This window comes from Botryllus schlosseri, chromosome 6 (genome assembly GCF_051294905.1).
Source record: "Botryllus schlosseri isolate E-star chromosome 6, Bs_hap1, whole genome shotgun sequence".
Classification (NCBI taxonomy): domain Eukaryota; kingdom Metazoa; phylum Chordata; class Ascidiacea; order Stolidobranchia; family Styelidae; genus Botryllus; species Botryllus schlosseri.
Window position 1 is genome coordinate 1,988,304 of NC_137241.1, and position 18,028 is coordinate 2,006,331.

Sequence of the window (18,028 nt, forward strand, 5' to 3'; positions counted from 1 at the left end):
AGCCATACTCGATCACTGACCTTATAAGTACTCTATAAATCGTTAATAACATTCCTTGGACGCTCCCCAAAAGGTGCCACCTAGGAATCGCAGCAAATTCAATCGCGCAACTCATTTCTCTGCAACTACATTGGTGTGCGCTTTATAGGATAATCGTTTATCGAATACGACCCCAAGATATTTAAATTCATTGCTGAGAGGCACGGTTATCCCATCTATTTTCAGTCGGATATCTGGTAATTTACGTTTTTTGGTGAATATGATAGAGGAGCATTTATTTGCATTTATTCGAAATCCCCATTGTTTACACCAATCTGACAATTTCTCCAATGACGCCTGGAGTGAATTGGCAACGTGTTCGATATTGAGACCAGTCTCCCACAAACATATATCATCTGCGAATATATTGATGCTTGATTCAATTTGATCAGGCAGATCGTTCATCATGAGGTTGTGCATGACCGGGCTTAAAACGCTGCCCTGAGGGAGACCGTTTTCTAGCGGAAATATGTCTGAGTAAGAAGACCCCACGCGAACCTGAAATTTTCTATCTGATAAGAACGACCTCAACCAGTCTAGTACGTTTCCTCGCAAACACTGACAGTGTCGCTTGTGGATTAGTCGATTTATCCATACCATGTCATACGCTTTCTCTAAGTCTATGAACACAGCTATTGCTGATCGCTGGTTCCATATGGACTTGTAGACATCGCCATGTAGACTCATGATACAATCTTTTGCTGAACGTCTACTTCGAAACCCGCTGGGCGCGGGATGGGAGTATTTTTTTTTGCCATCGAGCCACCATTTCAATCTATTATTGATCATTCGTTCGACACTCTTACATAAATTGCTCGTGAGGGAAATGGGCCTGTACGAGGAAACGGATTCTTTCGGTTTACCAGGCTTGGGAATTGGTACAACGATAGCGTGCTTCCAAGATTGTGAGCATTTGCCGGTTCTCCACGTTTCGTTTATGATGCCGATCAGTACGGATAAGCAATCTTCAGGCAGGTTTGCAAGCATTTGCTGACATACTCTGTCGATACCAGGGGCTGTGCTCTTTCGTGTTTTGAGAACATTCTTCAGTTCGACCATTGTGAATTCTGAATTGATATCGACCGGTGACAAGCTACTTTGCACTGCAGCCGTTGCTTCGTTGTCGCGGAAGGATTTCTCAATCGAGAGGCATTGGTTTCGAAATGTCGGATCGTAGTTTTCATCGCTGCTAACAGAGCGAAATTGATTTGCTAGGGTGTTTGCGATATTCATGTCTCCTGTAACTGTAGCTCCGTTGTGCGACAACACGCTGATATGACTCCAGGTTGTGTAACCATTCATAGATTTGGCTATTCTCCATACTTTGGATAGTTTGCAATTTTTATCAGGGGAGAATTACCGCCAAAATGTTTTCTTAGTCTCCAATATTGTTTTTCTGGCCTCTGCCCTGCGCCTTTTGAATAAGATTATTGCGTCTTCCCGGAATGTGAGCTTCATTTTTTTGAAGGCAGCTTTCTTCAACCTGTTTGCCCGTGAGCAGGCATCGTTCCACCACGGCATCATGGGCTTCTTCCGGGGCTTTGTTGTCGGGATACAGATTGCGGCTGTGGAGATGAGTATTCTGGTGAAATCTTCCACCGTCAGCGAGTTCTGGGCTGATCCTTCAATTTCTTGGTTGCACAGAACGGCGAATTTTTGCCAGTTTGCACGTTTCAGAGCCCACGATTCAACATGACATTCAGGGGTCCGGTCGGTAGTTGTGTCGATTTTATTAATGATGATATAATGATCGCTGCCCAGCAGGCTGTCAGTGACCGTAGTAGAAATTCGGTGGGCAATGTCGGGAGTGGCCAGCGTCAGGTCAAGTATGCTATGCCGTTGCGTCGCGTTGAGGGAAAAGTTCACTCGGGTTGGGACGTCTGTGTTCAGCGCAACCAAATCAAAACGATCCATCGCCGGGTTGAGGTGACGACAGTAAGAATTTGTGCGAATGCTCATTAACATCGGATGATGAGCGTTGAAATCACCCAGATAAATGCATTTATTACTGTGTTGGGCGAAGATACGATAGAATAAATCTCGTGACATAGTTCTTCCTGGGGGTACGTAAACGTTGTATATGCGTGTCCCTTCTACCTCTATTGCTAACACTTCAATTGGCGAGAAACTGTTTAGAGCAGTGGTTCTTAACCTTGCCTCCAGCGCCCCCCAAGGGGCGCTGGCGATTTTGAAGGGGGCGGAAACGCTCAGGGGGCGATATGGGGGGCGCTGGGCTCAAGGGGGCGATATGGGGGGCGCTGAAGAAAAAATGGCTTCGCAGTAGATGATATGGGGTAGTAGGACATACCTTAATGATTATTCAGAGCAAATTACCATTCCACAAAACATGTAAAATTCCGAAATTTTTGGTCGCGCTGCGCAGTGATGTTTGCTACATATGTTTCCATAAATGTAATGTAGTGGGTTATTATAATAATTCAGGTAAAACGAATTGCACGTACTTTTAGATCGCCAATTTCCCGTTAAAACACTGCCGTCACAGTTGCCAGGGTTGTCAGAGCAGATGTAGGCATCTCATTCTCAGTTGACTTACTAATTGTTACACAAAGCACTAAGACAAAATACAATACCAATAATTTCCCCGTATTGCCAATCGCAAATGTGAATTTGGGATGGTTCGAACCACAACCTTGATTTGACCCTGAGTATACCACACACAATTATTATATGGTTTATTATAGTCGAATGGTCCTCGAACGCGATTAAAGCGCGAAATATTTCCAATACCAAAGTCCCGAAAAGCAGGGTTGTAACTGTAACCAACTCATAAATCTCCGAGTCACAAGTCAATCTCACTTTTATAGTTTTGACTCGAGTCAAGTCGAGTCATTTTCAATTCACCACCGAGTCAAGTCCGAGTGCAAGTCATCGAGCAGAGGTTCGAGTCCGAGTCATAGTATAATGACTCGAGTCTGAGTCCACGTCATTGTGTTGACTGCTCAGTTTCCAGTTGAAGTCTTGTTCAACCCACTTTTATAACTCTGTGTGGTGATATCGAATGATTCGCATATATAAAATAATAATTTTCCTCACTTTTAACAGTTTCTGGTCGCATTTTCAAGTAACAGTACCAATAGACGAAATCCTAATAGGGTGGTTACTTTACTGTTCCTCGAAATTACAATGAAATATCGGTCTTGACCGTCTGAATCTCGAATCATATGACTTGGTTCGATTCATGCGCGATGACTCGAGTCCAAGTCGAGTCAATACACATATTGACTCGAGTCGAGTCGAGTCGAGTCATTTCCGTATTTTGAGAAAATGACTCGAGTCAAGTCGAGTCATCAGAAAATCGTGACTAGAGTCTGACTCGAGTCATTACAACCCTGCCGAAAATACCGACTGGACTTTGACCTCTTACCAGCACCGAAACTGCTGCAACCCAAACCCCCAATCGGTGAGCTCGAAGGGTGCCCTAAATATTTTCGGTGTATGAGCATAACTTACACATCATGTTTTAACGACTCCCCCAGGGAATAATACTCATAATTATAGAAAATAAAAATTGGCATTTTGGCGTCGGCCATTACCACGCCACGATGCACGAAGACATATGAAGTTCCGGTCAGTATGTGACTCCGAGAAGTGTGTCAGAAAGATCGTCAGCAAGAAAGCCTTAGCCGAAAAGGATTGCCCTTATATTGACCGTGAACTTCGATGTATAGAAGTCTAATTGTGTATAAGTGCATAAATCGCTCGTGCCCGATTTTCATGTCGTCACAATCTGCACCCCACAGGACAAATAACATCCATCAGAGAAAATTATTTGCCAGTGAAGAAATACCAATCTTGAATCGTGTGCTTACTTTAGTTTATCACGTTCATGCGTTTCAATATCTTTTGACTATATAGCGGACAAGAGATAACAAATACCAACATGTATCGAATTAATTGTACCACCGGGCACGCCCGAATATGTTCAAATATTAATGACGTGGCCTTCATTTCCAATACAACAGCTCACTCAGCGCTACTGGTAAATCTGATTACGCGAGCTGAGAGGATAAAGTTTATAGCGACATATATATGCAATTACCACCTATTTATTCATGCATTATAGAAAATTGTGGCGCCTACGCCGACCAGGTCACACAAACTTTGCTGACCATCGAAATCACGCGACGGGGTTCTTGGGGCAAAGTCCTCAGAAATTTGATTTATCACGCTATGGGTGCGCAAGACAATCGTTTTTTTAGGGGCTGACGAAGTGCTGTTACGGCCCTCCCTCTTACCCATTGTCTTTATTACAGTATGAGGTGGGGGGCGCTGGAGCACGATAATTTTTGAAAGGGGGCGCTGGAGAAAAAAAGGTTAAGAACCACTGGTTTAGAGGAATTTCAATTGGCGAGAAACCGTGGAGAGGAGGAATTTCAACGAATTTAATCATATTGCTGATGAAGAAGCACACATCTCCACCATTAACGTCTCTATCTTTTCTTACGAGGGACGAGTAGCCATGTATAACAGGCACGTATTTGGATAGTAGGTGAGATTCTTGGATGGCTATAATGTCGGGTTTCACAACCGAGTTTGTCAAAAGTGTTTCAATTCGTGTAGCTTGTGGTATATATCAAGACAGTTCCATTGAAAAATGGATAAAGGTATCATGAAGGCAGCGATTTATTTCCCGGAGAATGTTCGTCGACTATATTGTGAGGTGGAAGAGAATCGTGGTGCGTCGCTTTCGTAAGATCCAACGCGCCATCGGGTTGCGATTGTGTGGTGGGAAACCTAGTCAATTCTGAAGTGGGGAATCCGAAAATCCCTTCTGCTGATTTAGCCACTATTGCCTCTATGTCGAGTTGTTTACCTTGATTGAAATCAAGTAAAGTATTCTTCATAACATCCGCGATGAATTTGAAGAAGCTAGTTTTTGATATAGTGATCGTGTCGGATTGTATTGTGGCATGGTCGGTCGCATGCATGTTGAGAGTGCCGCAGCTGGAAGTATCGTTTGATCCGCATAATCTGGGAGGTTATTGCTAGGCAATGGAGGAAATTCCTGTGGAGAGTGTATGTTTACTGTGGCCGTTCGCGTCTGTATCATCTTATTCGCCTCCCAATAATTAACCTTTTCGTTCGCCATAATGACATTGACTTGTACCTCATGTCTGTAACGACTGCATCCTGTGTAGCCCGCCGAGTGTGCTTCCGCAATTTACGCAGCGGGGTGCATTCTGACATGCCGAGTACTGATGTCTACCACCACATTTAGTGCATCGTTGTGTACTTCTACAGTGTTTTGCCCGGTGACCGAATCGGCTGCATTTGAAACATCTAACTGGAAGTGGCTTATAGATTCTCGTGCGAAATCGCAAGAATCCTATCTGAACGACCGTTGGCAGTATTGTCGATGCAAAGCAAAGTAGAACCGAGTGGCGCGGGTTAAGTCCAGTACTCGAACGATATTTGAAGCGTCTCACAAACGTGATTTGGTGATCCATCAATGATTGCTTAATTTCTTCGTCTGACAGATCAAGAGGGACATCTGTAATTACACCCCTAGTCTCTTGCTGACGCGTGACAAACAACTCTGCTCGTACTTCTATTGGCGCTTTAGAGTCCCCTGGATTGTTGCAAGCAAGCAACTTTGCAAACTGACTTTGATTCACGCATTTGACACATAAGTCTCCTAAAGGGAGCACTCGCACATCTTCATAAGATCCCCCGATTGTCGCTCGTAAGTTGCGGTTTATTGTTATAGGATTATATTGGCGAATTGACTTGTTAATGCCTTTTATCACTACGGACTGGTTTGGCTGTGGACAATAATCTTCTGGCGGTTTATCCTTAGACGAAGGGCCGACTAGTTCGCTATCCGCGCTGCACTTTGTTGACGACGCTCCCCCCGACATCGGGCGGATGGTATTGCTGCCCCACTACACTATCGAAGGATGATATCTCTATGTAACTTGACAAAGCATTCGGCGACACACTACGACAGTGGTTCTCAATTTTTTCGGCTTACGGCACCTGCAGCTACCAGAATACTTAGCAGCACCCACAGCAGTGGCGGCTCGTGACAATATCGGGTGGTGGGGCAAGGGCTGCGAGCGACTTTTATCAACATGACGTCACAATGGCGTTTTCCAACGTAAAAAAGTAACTTTAATATGATGGTCAGATGAATTTCCCGACAACAGTGATTTTAACGTAGGTGCCGCGAGAGGTTTGCCGGTGAGCCGTGACTTGAAGTGTGGTAACAAATGTTTTATTCATTTTTTTTTTAATCAAAGGAATATTTCACATAATGTACGTGAACTAAGAATCGTCCCTATGCCACGAATCAATTATCAGGTCATCCTTAGTAGCATGCGTTATGATTTCATGGTAGAGTTAGAGATTACGCAAATCGATAGGCCGTCCGAAAGTGTTTCGTACACGATCCTGGTGTGTTACGACCACTGAGCTGGTGGTTACGAGTTACGACCAGGTGATAGGCAACCAAAGCGGAGGTACCCGGCGTACGATTGGATCAATGGACTGGACAATTTCTATCATCATCATCATTGGTTTATCAGCAATTTTATCAGTTCAATACACCACAAAAATGCGATACAATGAAAAGACAGGAATATGTCGAAGCGACAAGGAGTAGTCTTCTAGACCTTTAATTTTCGCTCTAAAGGCAACTGCGTAAACTAGCCTACGTACGGAGCAAAGATTCAATACGATTCATGTTCGCACTTGACTTGACCAGACTAATTCCAATGACTAGAACTCGAGCGATTGCGTAAGCCTAACTGCAAAGGTCAACGACTTCGGACACATACGCAATTGTTATCTCATAGATTGGGCCTGTCATATTGAATCCAAAACATCAATTTGAATGGTCTTTGAAGAACTAAGGACAGCAGCCTCGGAACTTCGGTCTCGGAACAACATAGTACATTTTGGCCTTGAAACTGGAGATTGTGACGCAACACATACGGATTACTGTCTGCTGCCAAATCGCCGTTGGAAAATATATTAATCAATAAATACATGAATGAAAGCCGTAAACTTAGCATACTGTTACATGAAATCATCGAGAAGTAGCATTCGCAATCGACATATCGTACCAAGTTTCAAGAATTATCATGGTGCGAAACACCGTCAAAATCGACATATACCAGCAAAGGTCGAGTCAACGCATATCACGGTAACCGAGTTCAGATATAGATGCGATTGTTATATCACACCTTAAGGGCGACAGGCATAGTTGCCCCACTTGCTCGGCCATTTTACGAATAGGAGAGAGTAAATCACCGTTTCTTTATTGTGCGCGGCTTTGAGAGAATAGATAGTGAAAGCTTGTTATGAGCGCTACCGGGGCAAGCCCCGGCTAGGCATTCACAAAGCGAAAACACAGAAGAGAATTCGATTTTCGCAGAGACTTCGCTATGTATGTTAGGCATTTGTTAGCGAAAGCACAAGAATAATGCGGGTTTCGCCGTGATCTCGGTATATACTGATTGCTGTGCGTCTATAAATGGTTAAATTGTTATTGAACAGAATTTTAGGTGGGGCAATGCCCCAGTTGCCCTATAGGACGAGCCGCCACTGACCCACAGTTGTGCCCTTTCGGAGCACTCAAGTAGGCTTTAGTCGGCTTCAAAGAAAAAATTACTGTGTCTTCTATATCTGTGGACATGTCACAAATACGTTTACGAATGGTATCATTTCTCCCCGAACATTTTTTACAATTCTAGTGCAAGCCAGAAGAATAACTTCCTACGCTTCAGTATGTATGTATCTGTGTAGTCTCCATATACTCACGGCGGTGCAGTCCTTTTGACTTACCATACAGTGTTGGAGGCGGCTGCCGTAACACTGCCATTCTCTTCGATCAGCCAATAACAGGAACGACCTGAAATAAAAAGAACACAGATAGAGAATACAAATAGAACTAAAACAAGCCAAGATATAAAACAGCAGAGCAGAATACAACTGCCCAGGAAAACCGTAGCGTACTTTGCCTATAAACGACGCTGCAGAAAAACCGGCACATACAGACAACTGTGAGTGTTGGAAACAACGCTACAAATAGATATTAAACCAAAAGGAACACCAGATAGAGGGCTGTTCAGTGCTGTAGCGAAAAAAGCCGGACTTTTGACACAACAGCCGCCACCGGTCGGTGTGTAAGCAGCGGAAAGCAGTACCGATACTGCAAATTTGAAACTTTGGATTTTCTTGACATAAAAGGTATTGGTGGATAGATGATTGAATAACTAAGACAGTTTCAAGTAAATTAAATACAAAAAGTTCACTATAAGATCATTTATAGCCAAAAATCAGCAAAATTAAACAATTGTCAACAGCGATTGGATATACCATTGTCTGGAGGCGACGCGACAATTGAGATCCAAGTTTCGATTGTTTTGTCGCAAGTCGGACAATTGACAAGCTTGTGTGTCAGAGCCTCGGTCAAAGGCGAAAAACAGAAGAAATTCGCTAAACCAAGCGATTAGAACCGGTATTAGACCGGCCAGAATACAACAAAAGAGCTGTGTGCTCGCAATCAAATAGAGCTAAGTGCTCGATATCTAACAAATAAGCTGTGTGCTTAAACAAGAGTAACAGAATAATGAATAACTACATTACCCACGGGAACAGACCGCGTTCATTCGATCTGATTGGAAACGATCAGATCAGTGCGGACGAGGTACTGGACCTGATATACTCACAGAAGGACCTAAAACAATGGAAGAATGAGATACAATCGATGTATCAAATCTCGCTGAAAGTCTTTAGCATTACAATGCAGGAACCAAATCAAAAAAACGAATTGGTCCAAAGCATTCAGGATGTGATTTACCGAGGCAAAAAATATGAGATCAGAAAGCCAAGGGCTCCGCTTACATATATAAGCATAAGAGCTGTACCAACAGAAACAACTTGCGAATCGGTAGCAAATGTAATACTAACCTGGAACGCAGGATCCTTGCTGAAAATAACAAGAGGTTACCACAGAGATACTAACTTCGAAAATGGCTTCAGACATCTTGTCTATGAGGATTATGTTGACGGCATCCTTCCACAATTCATCACGATAGACGGAGCCAGGTGTAAAATATTCTTGCCATCTGCACCTAAAAACAATACCAGAAAGTGTTACGTGTGTGGCCAGACCGGGCATATTGCAGCAAAATGCACGGCGAAAAGCTGCCATTACTGCGAATCAAAAAAGCATAACATGGTCGACTGCCCTGCAAGGAATGAGGAGTTTCCAACAATAACTAAGGAAGTCGACTGTAGCGAAATTGCAGAAATTACCGTTACAGAAGAAACAGAAGTAATAGAAGAACAAAAAGATGAACAACAGGCTGGTGACCGAAGTGAGTTAGCAGAGGACTTGCAGATCTCATCCCAAGGTTCCGAATCTGAGGATGATGGTCCTAAAATAAAGTCAACAGTGTCTTGCGCGCAAACGCTCACTGACGAATCTGAAAACTCAGATATTGCAGTCTCCTCAGAAGGAGAGCAAAGTGAAAAGGAGCAAACTCAGGAACGCAGCACGCCAATTCAAAGCAAGCCCAAAAAGAAAGCCAAAAAAATAAGTCTGGCAGAAAACACCCCAAAACGCAATAATAATGAGCATTAAAATAACATCGCTAAATGCAAATGGAATTGACAGAAACTGGAAAAATCTTACCAACCTAATAAGAAAACAAAATAGCGATGTTATCTGTATTCAGGAATCTCACAAAATAAACACAGAAAAAATTAGAGATTGGTGCAAAAACAACAAATACATACCTTACAAAAACTGCCTGGATAAACAAGATATCTGGGCAAACAGAGAGAAAAACAAACGAATATACTTTTTAGGAACACTAATACTGATTAAGTCAGAAATGGAAAATAAATACCAAATAATCGGAAACATTTTAGTAGAGCATAGAGTACAATCAATCTTGCTAAAAAGCAAAGAAAGTGTCTTAGAGGTATGGAATGTGTACGCACCTCCCAATCCTGGGAAATACCAGACAGATCTCTTTAAAAACCTCTCAGAAACGCTATACGATACTGCCAATAGAACGGTTATTTGCGGGGACTTTAATTTGATTATCAATGATAAAGACTGTAAGGTGAAGACAAAATACAACCTGTCACCGGCAGCGAAGACTTGGAAAAACTTCATTGAAACCCACTGTTATCAGGATGTATATAGATGGAGAAATCCTAAAAAATAAATACACACCAAGATAACAGGAAAACAAGAAAGACGTATAGATAACATATACGCCACAGACAATATCGCAAAAGACGTGTCTATATGTAAATACACCTACAATCCGATATCTGACCACATCTATATGATGGAGATGACAATATCGGACAAACCACGAATTAAATTTGGAAAAGGGTCGTGGAAATGCAATGTCAGCACTCTAGACTCTCCCTTGATCGACGATCATATTAGAACAACAATTGAAATGATGAAGAAAAATAAGAGCAAATACGATTCCATCACACAGTGGTGGGACGACCTTAAATCAGTTTTAAAAACTGAAATAAGGAGAGTAACACAATATTACAATCCGCAGAAAAACAAAGAGGCCGAAATCAGGGCAAAAATAAGAGTCATAAATGAAGAGCAGGATAGCTATGAAAAAACTAGATTACATCAAGAACTGAAAAAAGAGGAAAGGAAAAAACTAAATTTCCTTTGCCAAACAGCAAAGTTGATCGACAAAGAAAAATACGAAAAGCCTACTAAGTATTTTTTGATAGGCTGAAATCAAGAAATCGACAACAACAAATTCACAGTATCCTAGATGATAAGGGACAAACTGTAGAACGCCCAGATGAAGTTAAAAAGATCATTCAAAACTTCTATCAAAAGCTCTGGGACGCAGAGAAAAACTTAGACCATGATCTTCAAGAAATATACCTAAAAGAATTAAATGAGGTTAATATTTCTGAAGAAGATCAAGATTTCTTAGAAATGAGCATTACTCAAGAAGAAATACTACATATTCTAAAAAATATGAGCTCATGCAGAACTCCAGGAAGCGATGGTCTTACAAAAGAGTTCTACATCAAGTACTGGTCAGTTCTGAAACAAGAACTCTTAGAGCTATACAACAACGCCTTATTTTTTGGAGCGACGTGTAATTCGTGGCACAAAGGCATTGTAAAATTGTTATACAAAAAAGGAAATGCGGAAGACATCAAAAATTGGAGACCTATAACTTTATTAAACGTAGACCATAAAATCCTAACAGCCATCTTAGCCAATCGATTAAAAAATGTAACCAAATCTATTATACTAAATACGCAAAAGTGTGGCATTGCAGATAGGCAAATATCCGACGCGCTAAGAAATGTCAAAGCCGCGATAGACACTGCTCTCCATAAAAATAATGACCTTTTCATCCTAAATCTGGATCTGGAAAAGGCCTTCGACAAGGTTCCTCACTCGTATCTATATCAAGTACTAGAGAAATACAGAGTACCAAAAACAATTAGGAAATTAATAGCAAACCTATATGACAATTCGTACAGCAAAGTACCAGTAAATGGCGGAATGACGGAGAGGATTCAAGTGGACAGGGGACTCCGACAAGGATGTCCTTTAAGCATGTGCCTTTACGCGATGACAATAGATCCACTTGCAAGAAGAATAGTTAGAAATAAGGATATAAAAGGCGTTAGATTAGGTAGCAGCGAACTCAAGATTCAGCAGTATGCTGACGATGTTACCGCTATAGTCAAAGATATTCATTCCATCGACAAAGTAATAGAAGAATTCGAGAAATTCGGCAAAGCCACAGGGCAACGCCTCAACAAAGAAAAATCAGAAATTTTAAGTACGAACCCCAATAGAATCGTGAACAGTAAATACAACAATATCCTCAAGAAATCCACGGAAATCTTGGGACAAACATTCGGCCAAAATTATATAGAATTAACATGGAAGAAGAGAATAGATCAACTTAGGAAAATCACCATCGCGTATAAAGATAGAGATCTAACGTGGTTTGGTAAAGCGATAATTCTCAACAGCCTCGCAACATCCAAACTAATCTATAACGCGAGAATAATCGATGCTCCAACAAAATATATCAAAGAAATAGAAAGTATATTTTTTAAATTCATTTGGCACCCAGAGAAGGTCGAACCAATCAGGCGAACGCAATTTATTTCAGAACAAATAATGCACAAACTAAAAATACCTTGCGTAGAAAGTAAGTTTAAAGCCAGTAAAATAGAGAAATACAAGATAATTAAAAATTTAGACTCACCTAGTGAATTCTGGCATCATGAAGCGTTGTACGTCTTGGGCACAAAAGTCCTTGACATAAATACAAAACTGTACTCCAATTCAATTCCACACAGAGACAGAATGAGCGCAGAATGGAGACACATCTTAGAATCTGCAAAAAACATAGATTGGAATGATGATCAATGGAAAATAGCGACACACAAAGACATATATAAGGTACTTAAAGAAAAAAAAGCAACCACAACACTAATTAGACTAGAAAACGGAGCAATGATTAATTGGAAAAAAGTGCAAGCGACAAATGAAGATGTAAACAGAATAAACAACAAAGAAAGGATAGTGAACATAAGAACGGCATGCAAAGGCTACTTCTTTGGTGAAGAAAAGAGAAGGTTAAATCTTCTGAGGATAGACTCTCTAAATAATAATATAACAAACTGCAAGTTTTGTGGCAACAGATACGATAACCTAGAACATATCTTTCTGAAGTGCCCATTTGTGATCGAGGTGATAAATAACTTAAGACTATTAATCAAATAGACAAAATTGGGATTAGATCAAATATTCTACAATGAAAATTTGGAGAAGAATGATTGGACGATACTAAGTATTTTAAAAAGACAAGTCATGTACACGAAATTAGGCCTAGATAAAGAAAACGGAAAATTATCAAATACGAAAATAACAGCGAAAGGCTGCTGCACACTGGCTTTGCGACACGACTAAAACAGGTAATTCCCCGATCATGTCGCGCTCACGATCGCGGTAGTTGCGTTCTGCTGCACACTGGGACACCGAGTCGTAACGTAGGCCCATCTGTTCTGTACCAACTTAATGATTTCGTAACAGTATAGGTTATTGGTTATTACTATTGAAGAACACATCAAGATACTTCCTACACAACACATTGCTGATGCTCCGAATTTTGATAAGGAATATACACCATAATGTCACTAATATATTCTCAAATTCGAAAACTCAGTTTACTATTTCAACTCAAGACGCAGATGCACAATATACAGTACCCAAGATACAAAGAATATAAACAAGAAGGTGTCTAATCGTTGAAACGCCCTGTCATAGTCCATCAATCAGATGTCTTTATAATATATAGGCCTACTCTTCTTGGTCTACCGGTACTTTCGTAATGTCAAGCATGTCACTGGCATTGGCGGGCTAGCGGTCATGTTCTTATTCATCTTGTATTGTGAACATATAGTAATCTAATTATCAAATATATCTTCATTTCGTTCTTCCATCTTCAAGTTATCAAGTTGAGGTTGAATCATTCTTTTCCTGGGCTTGTTGGATATCATACAGCGCACTGCGTCAACCCCGCACAGCCTTCACTGTGTAACCCTAGATCAGGGGTCGCCAACTCAAAATGGGTCGCGGGCCACTTTTCCAGATTCCTAGAAGCCGCGGGCCGCATGACGTCAATATCGAGATAAAAGTAGGCAACGTCGTTCAACAACCACGTCTGATAACTCTACGTTATTACAACGCTGTGCTTTCTAACATGGGCGACGGTTTTAGTCACCACAAAAGAAATAATATTTTATTGAACAAACACAAATACAACAAAAAGTATCATGATCATCAATTTCATTATATTTTGAGCTATGAGCTGTACACGATACCTGACAACACTCTGTAGCCGCTTAAACAGGGGTGGCCAACATTTTTGCTATTCTTGGCCGCATTTCGACTACTCATGTAGCCTGCGGCCGCATACCGGTGGTTAGTCGTGATAAACTAGCTGGGGCCAAATACCCACGTTAAACTGTCCATGTCCATTGCCGGTACACTCCGAACTAATCTATATACGCATTTCGGTTTACTATACGCACCGAAATCGTTAGTAGTTATGTTGTACAGAGCCACGGGAAAACCGTTCTGTAGTCGCGCGAAACGCGAAAAAACATTTTCATGTTCATGAGTGAATTTTGTCAATAAATATTAGTATAGTTTCACATAGTACTATAAAATATTTATCTTTTCTCGGCCAATTCGATCGGATTCACCGATACAGCTGATGCAGGGGGTATCTTCGAAAACTTAGGGTAGTTATTAAAAGTGTCGACAGCCGCATAATTTCCCTTCTACTGCCGCAGATTGACCACCCTTGGATTGAAGAATCAATATTGGGGTTAGCTAGACACGATAGGCGTACTTGCTAGACAACTATCTCCTCGTAAGTAGGGCTGGGCAAAATCGAGTACCTAGCTGATTCGATTCTGAATCGAGCATAAACCTTCGAGTCGAGTCGAGTATTCGAGTAGCACTCTAAAAGCGGTCTTATGTTCAAAACAAACAGAAATCAGTCCCATTTCCACATTTTCTATTAGTACAAAAGAAAATTTATGACAAACTGATGTCAAAATGACATTGCCACATGTGGTCACTTGAAATATTGTAGTTACTTGTACACAGGCCATTCAAAATGTAGGATACACCGTAAACATGCAATTAAAAATGGACTTGTCAATTAGTTAGTATAAACCGTTGCATTTCAGAAAGACGAGAGCTTCCACGTGTCTCCCTGTGAGGCTAGATCTTAATGCAGATGCTGTATTCCCAGCTGTTGAAAATACTCTTTCTGATGGAGTAGAAGTAGCTGGCACACTCAGATATTTCAATGCTAGGTTTACAATGTTTGGATACTTGGCTTTATTCTCTTTCCACCAGTTCACAGGATTCTGATCCTGTGTGAGCCTTTTTTCACAGAAGTATTTCTCAAGCTCATCATGAATTAAATTAACATCAGTGTCGCTAGAGCTGTCACTTGACTCACTGGAATCATAAACTGCGTCAAGCAGCTTATTCAATAAAGAGCTTTTACTTGGACCACTGTTAGTTGTGGGAGTAGCTTTGGTAATAACAGTAGCATTTTTTTCCTTGCCCACTACATCCTGCAGCAGTTCACACTCAAGCAAACCGCGAAGTTTAACAGATTGTGTGGAGTCAAGTCCTTTGACTTTATATCTTGGATCAAGTGCGGTCGCTTTCCAAGTAATGTCACCGTCTACAGGCATTTCAAGAAATCGTGCAGACATTTGCTCTCCCAGTTTTTTGCAAAACTCTTTCATCGGTCCGCTAGCTTCTGATGCTGCATCCCAGACATGTTTCTTCAATGATGTAATGTACGGATTTCTGAGTGATATTGAAACTTGCTTTTCAGCACCCAAGATCTCAGTGGCTTCAGCAAAAGGTTCCAATATGTCAGTCAGTTGCTTCATCATAATCCAGTCCGATTGTTTCAGCATGTATTTACTAGTTTGGGATTGTTGCTCGTTCAATACAGCTATTACTGGCCACTGCATATCAAATAATCTCCGCAACATGTAGTAGGTGCTGTTCCACCTGGTTGCCACTTCCATCACAAGCTTTCGGAACTCCACTTTCATCTCCTTGCATTTCTGCTTTAGTAATGATGTTGCTACCTCCGATCTTTTGAAATGAGTTACAAGTCTTCTAACGTCAGCTAGGCACTGTTGAATTGAGGAGATTGCCAAAGCATGTGTGATACAAAGTTGTATTGAGTGCGCTGAGCAACCTAGACTGCACCAACCATGCTTTTTTTGTAACATGTCTTTTGCTGACTTTATGTTTGAACCATTGTCACTCACTGTACAAGTAACTGCTGATAGCTTCACATTGAGTTCGGCTAATATCTGTTCAACCCAACTTGAGATGTTCACGGCAGTGTGACGATCATCTAGCAATTTACAGCTCAGCAACCATGATTGCAGGGAAAACTTTTCATCAATGAAATGTCCTGTAACAGCCAAGAACGACTCCATATTGATACTGGTCCATGCATCAAATGTCAGTGCAAGATGTGTTACTGTGGCAAGTGAATGTTGCAGGTTACTTTTCGAGGCAACAAATAAATCTTCTATGCGCCGTGCAAACGTACGTCTTGATGGTATGCTATACTTAGGTTCCAGGCTTGAAATCAAATTTTGGAAATTTTCCCCCTCAATAACAGAGAGTGGCCTTAAATCACCCACAATAAATTTGACAATTTTTTGGGTAATATGCTCTTGCCTAGAAGGGGTCATGAAAGAAAAATCCAATTTAAGCTGCTTCGGACTTGATGTGGACGTAGAAGCTCCAGTGTTGAGATTTTCAGGTTCTCCGTACGATCTTCAGTTCAAATCTATGGTAGGATGCTTGCTTTTTATGTGCCTCAGTAGGTTGGTGGTGCTATCGAGAAAAGATAGCTTTTCTTTGCAAAGTATACAAGCTACCTTCCGACCATCGCTTCCTTTGTCGACAGGCGAACCAAAGTATTGCCACACCGCTGACTTCCTTCCTTTCGAGGCTTTGCTCATCGCTGTGCTAAACACGCTTGTGTAATTTCTCAACCGGTATAAATTACAGCCACGGTATACCAGGCTCACGCTCACAAAAAACGGATTACCACGTTCTCCATTATTGCGTCATAATGGTTACGGAGCAGTCAGAGACCGTGAATTAAGAAATGTTTTAAGGTGTATAACCTCATCTTTACATGGATAATAAATTATATTATTAACATACTGGAAGATTTCTGTGCTGACACTTGATATTGCTGCCTGCCCAATGAAAAATTTCGACCGATAGATAATGGAAATATTTTCAGTCGCAAGGGGGCGCACTTGCAAGTACTCGAAAAAATCGTCTTTTATTACTCGACTCGAATCATTGAAATAAATACTCGATTCAGATTCGAGTACTCGAATCATTATGCCCAGCCCTACTCGTAAGGCATGGTCTTTGGAGAGCCAGAAGTCGTTTTTCAAGCGTCTCGGTCTTGGCAGTGGTGGGCCATTGCACGTCAAGGCAATATGCCCATTCGTACCAGCAAATTCTTCATCCATGGAATGATATTACCATGCCGAAGCCGTATCAACTAGTGAGTATTAGTGATATTGGGCACATAGAATGGCTTACTTTGAAAAACAACAACATTATGTTTCAACTGAAATCGATTTCAGCGTTTCAACATGATTTACTAAGCGTGTTTCTGAATTTTTTTTCAAATCAGGTTGCGGGCCGCAAAATATGACCTCGTGGGCCGCAAAATATGACCTCGTGGGCCGCATGCGGCCCGCGGGCCGCGTGTTGGTGACCCCTGCCCTAGATAAATCACGCATCTGGTACATGAGAATGTTAAATTAGGAAGTTGAACGATTAAAAAAGATTGCAACAGCACCGTCGAAATAAGAGCGCGTGCTCATGTTCTACTGCGACTGAGCCCGCAACTCGCGACAAAGTTCAAAATTTTCAACTTTGTCGGTGAGTTGCGCAGCCCACTCGCCGACGCTTTGTTGCGTAGTCTGGCGACGCGGTGTGCATGGTTTTGTCACAGACAGGCGCGATTCTCTCGTTTTGTCGTGTCGTGAGAGCCAGTGTGCAGCAGCCTTAAAACGCTTACTAGAAAGATTTTGAGAAAAATAAAAAAAGATTAACCCACTTTAATTCACCAATAGAAGAAATCATCTTCAAAAATGAAATTGCTTTCATCGAAGATGAAAACAAAGCCTGACAGCACAAGATCGAATGAAGGGAAACAGCAACGGAGAATGAAAGAGTAAGTATCGAAGAAACAAAAAGAATGAACGGAAAAGAAGTAACAACGGAAAGCAGGAAAAGCATCAAGAATATTTCATGTGTATTTCATGTGTATTTCATGCAATTCTTCATGTGTATCTGATGCGAAATAAATACAAAAACGATTATTTCATGCAATGTGAATAAATGAAG

General features: G+C 41.3%; 1 protein-coding gene across 1 annotated transcript; it reads right to left on the reverse strand.

Moving 5' to 3' along the window:
• Positions 1-14,478: 14,478 nt before the first annotated feature.
• LOC145441116 (E3 SUMO-protein ligase ZBED1-like) lies at positions 14,479-17,028 on the reverse strand. The gene is made up of 2 exons (XM_080318916.1): positions 16,531-17,028; positions 14,479-16,439 (listed from the first exon to the last, which is right to left on the reverse strand). The coding sequence occupies exon 2, from the start codon at positions 16,339-16,341 to the stop codon at positions 14,770-14,772; it is 1,572 nt and encodes a 523-aa protein (XP_080175042.1). The 5' UTR covers positions 16,342-16,439; positions 16,531-17,028; the 3' UTR covers positions 14,479-14,769.
• Between the last annotated feature and the right edge of the window lie 1,000 nt (positions 17,029-18,028).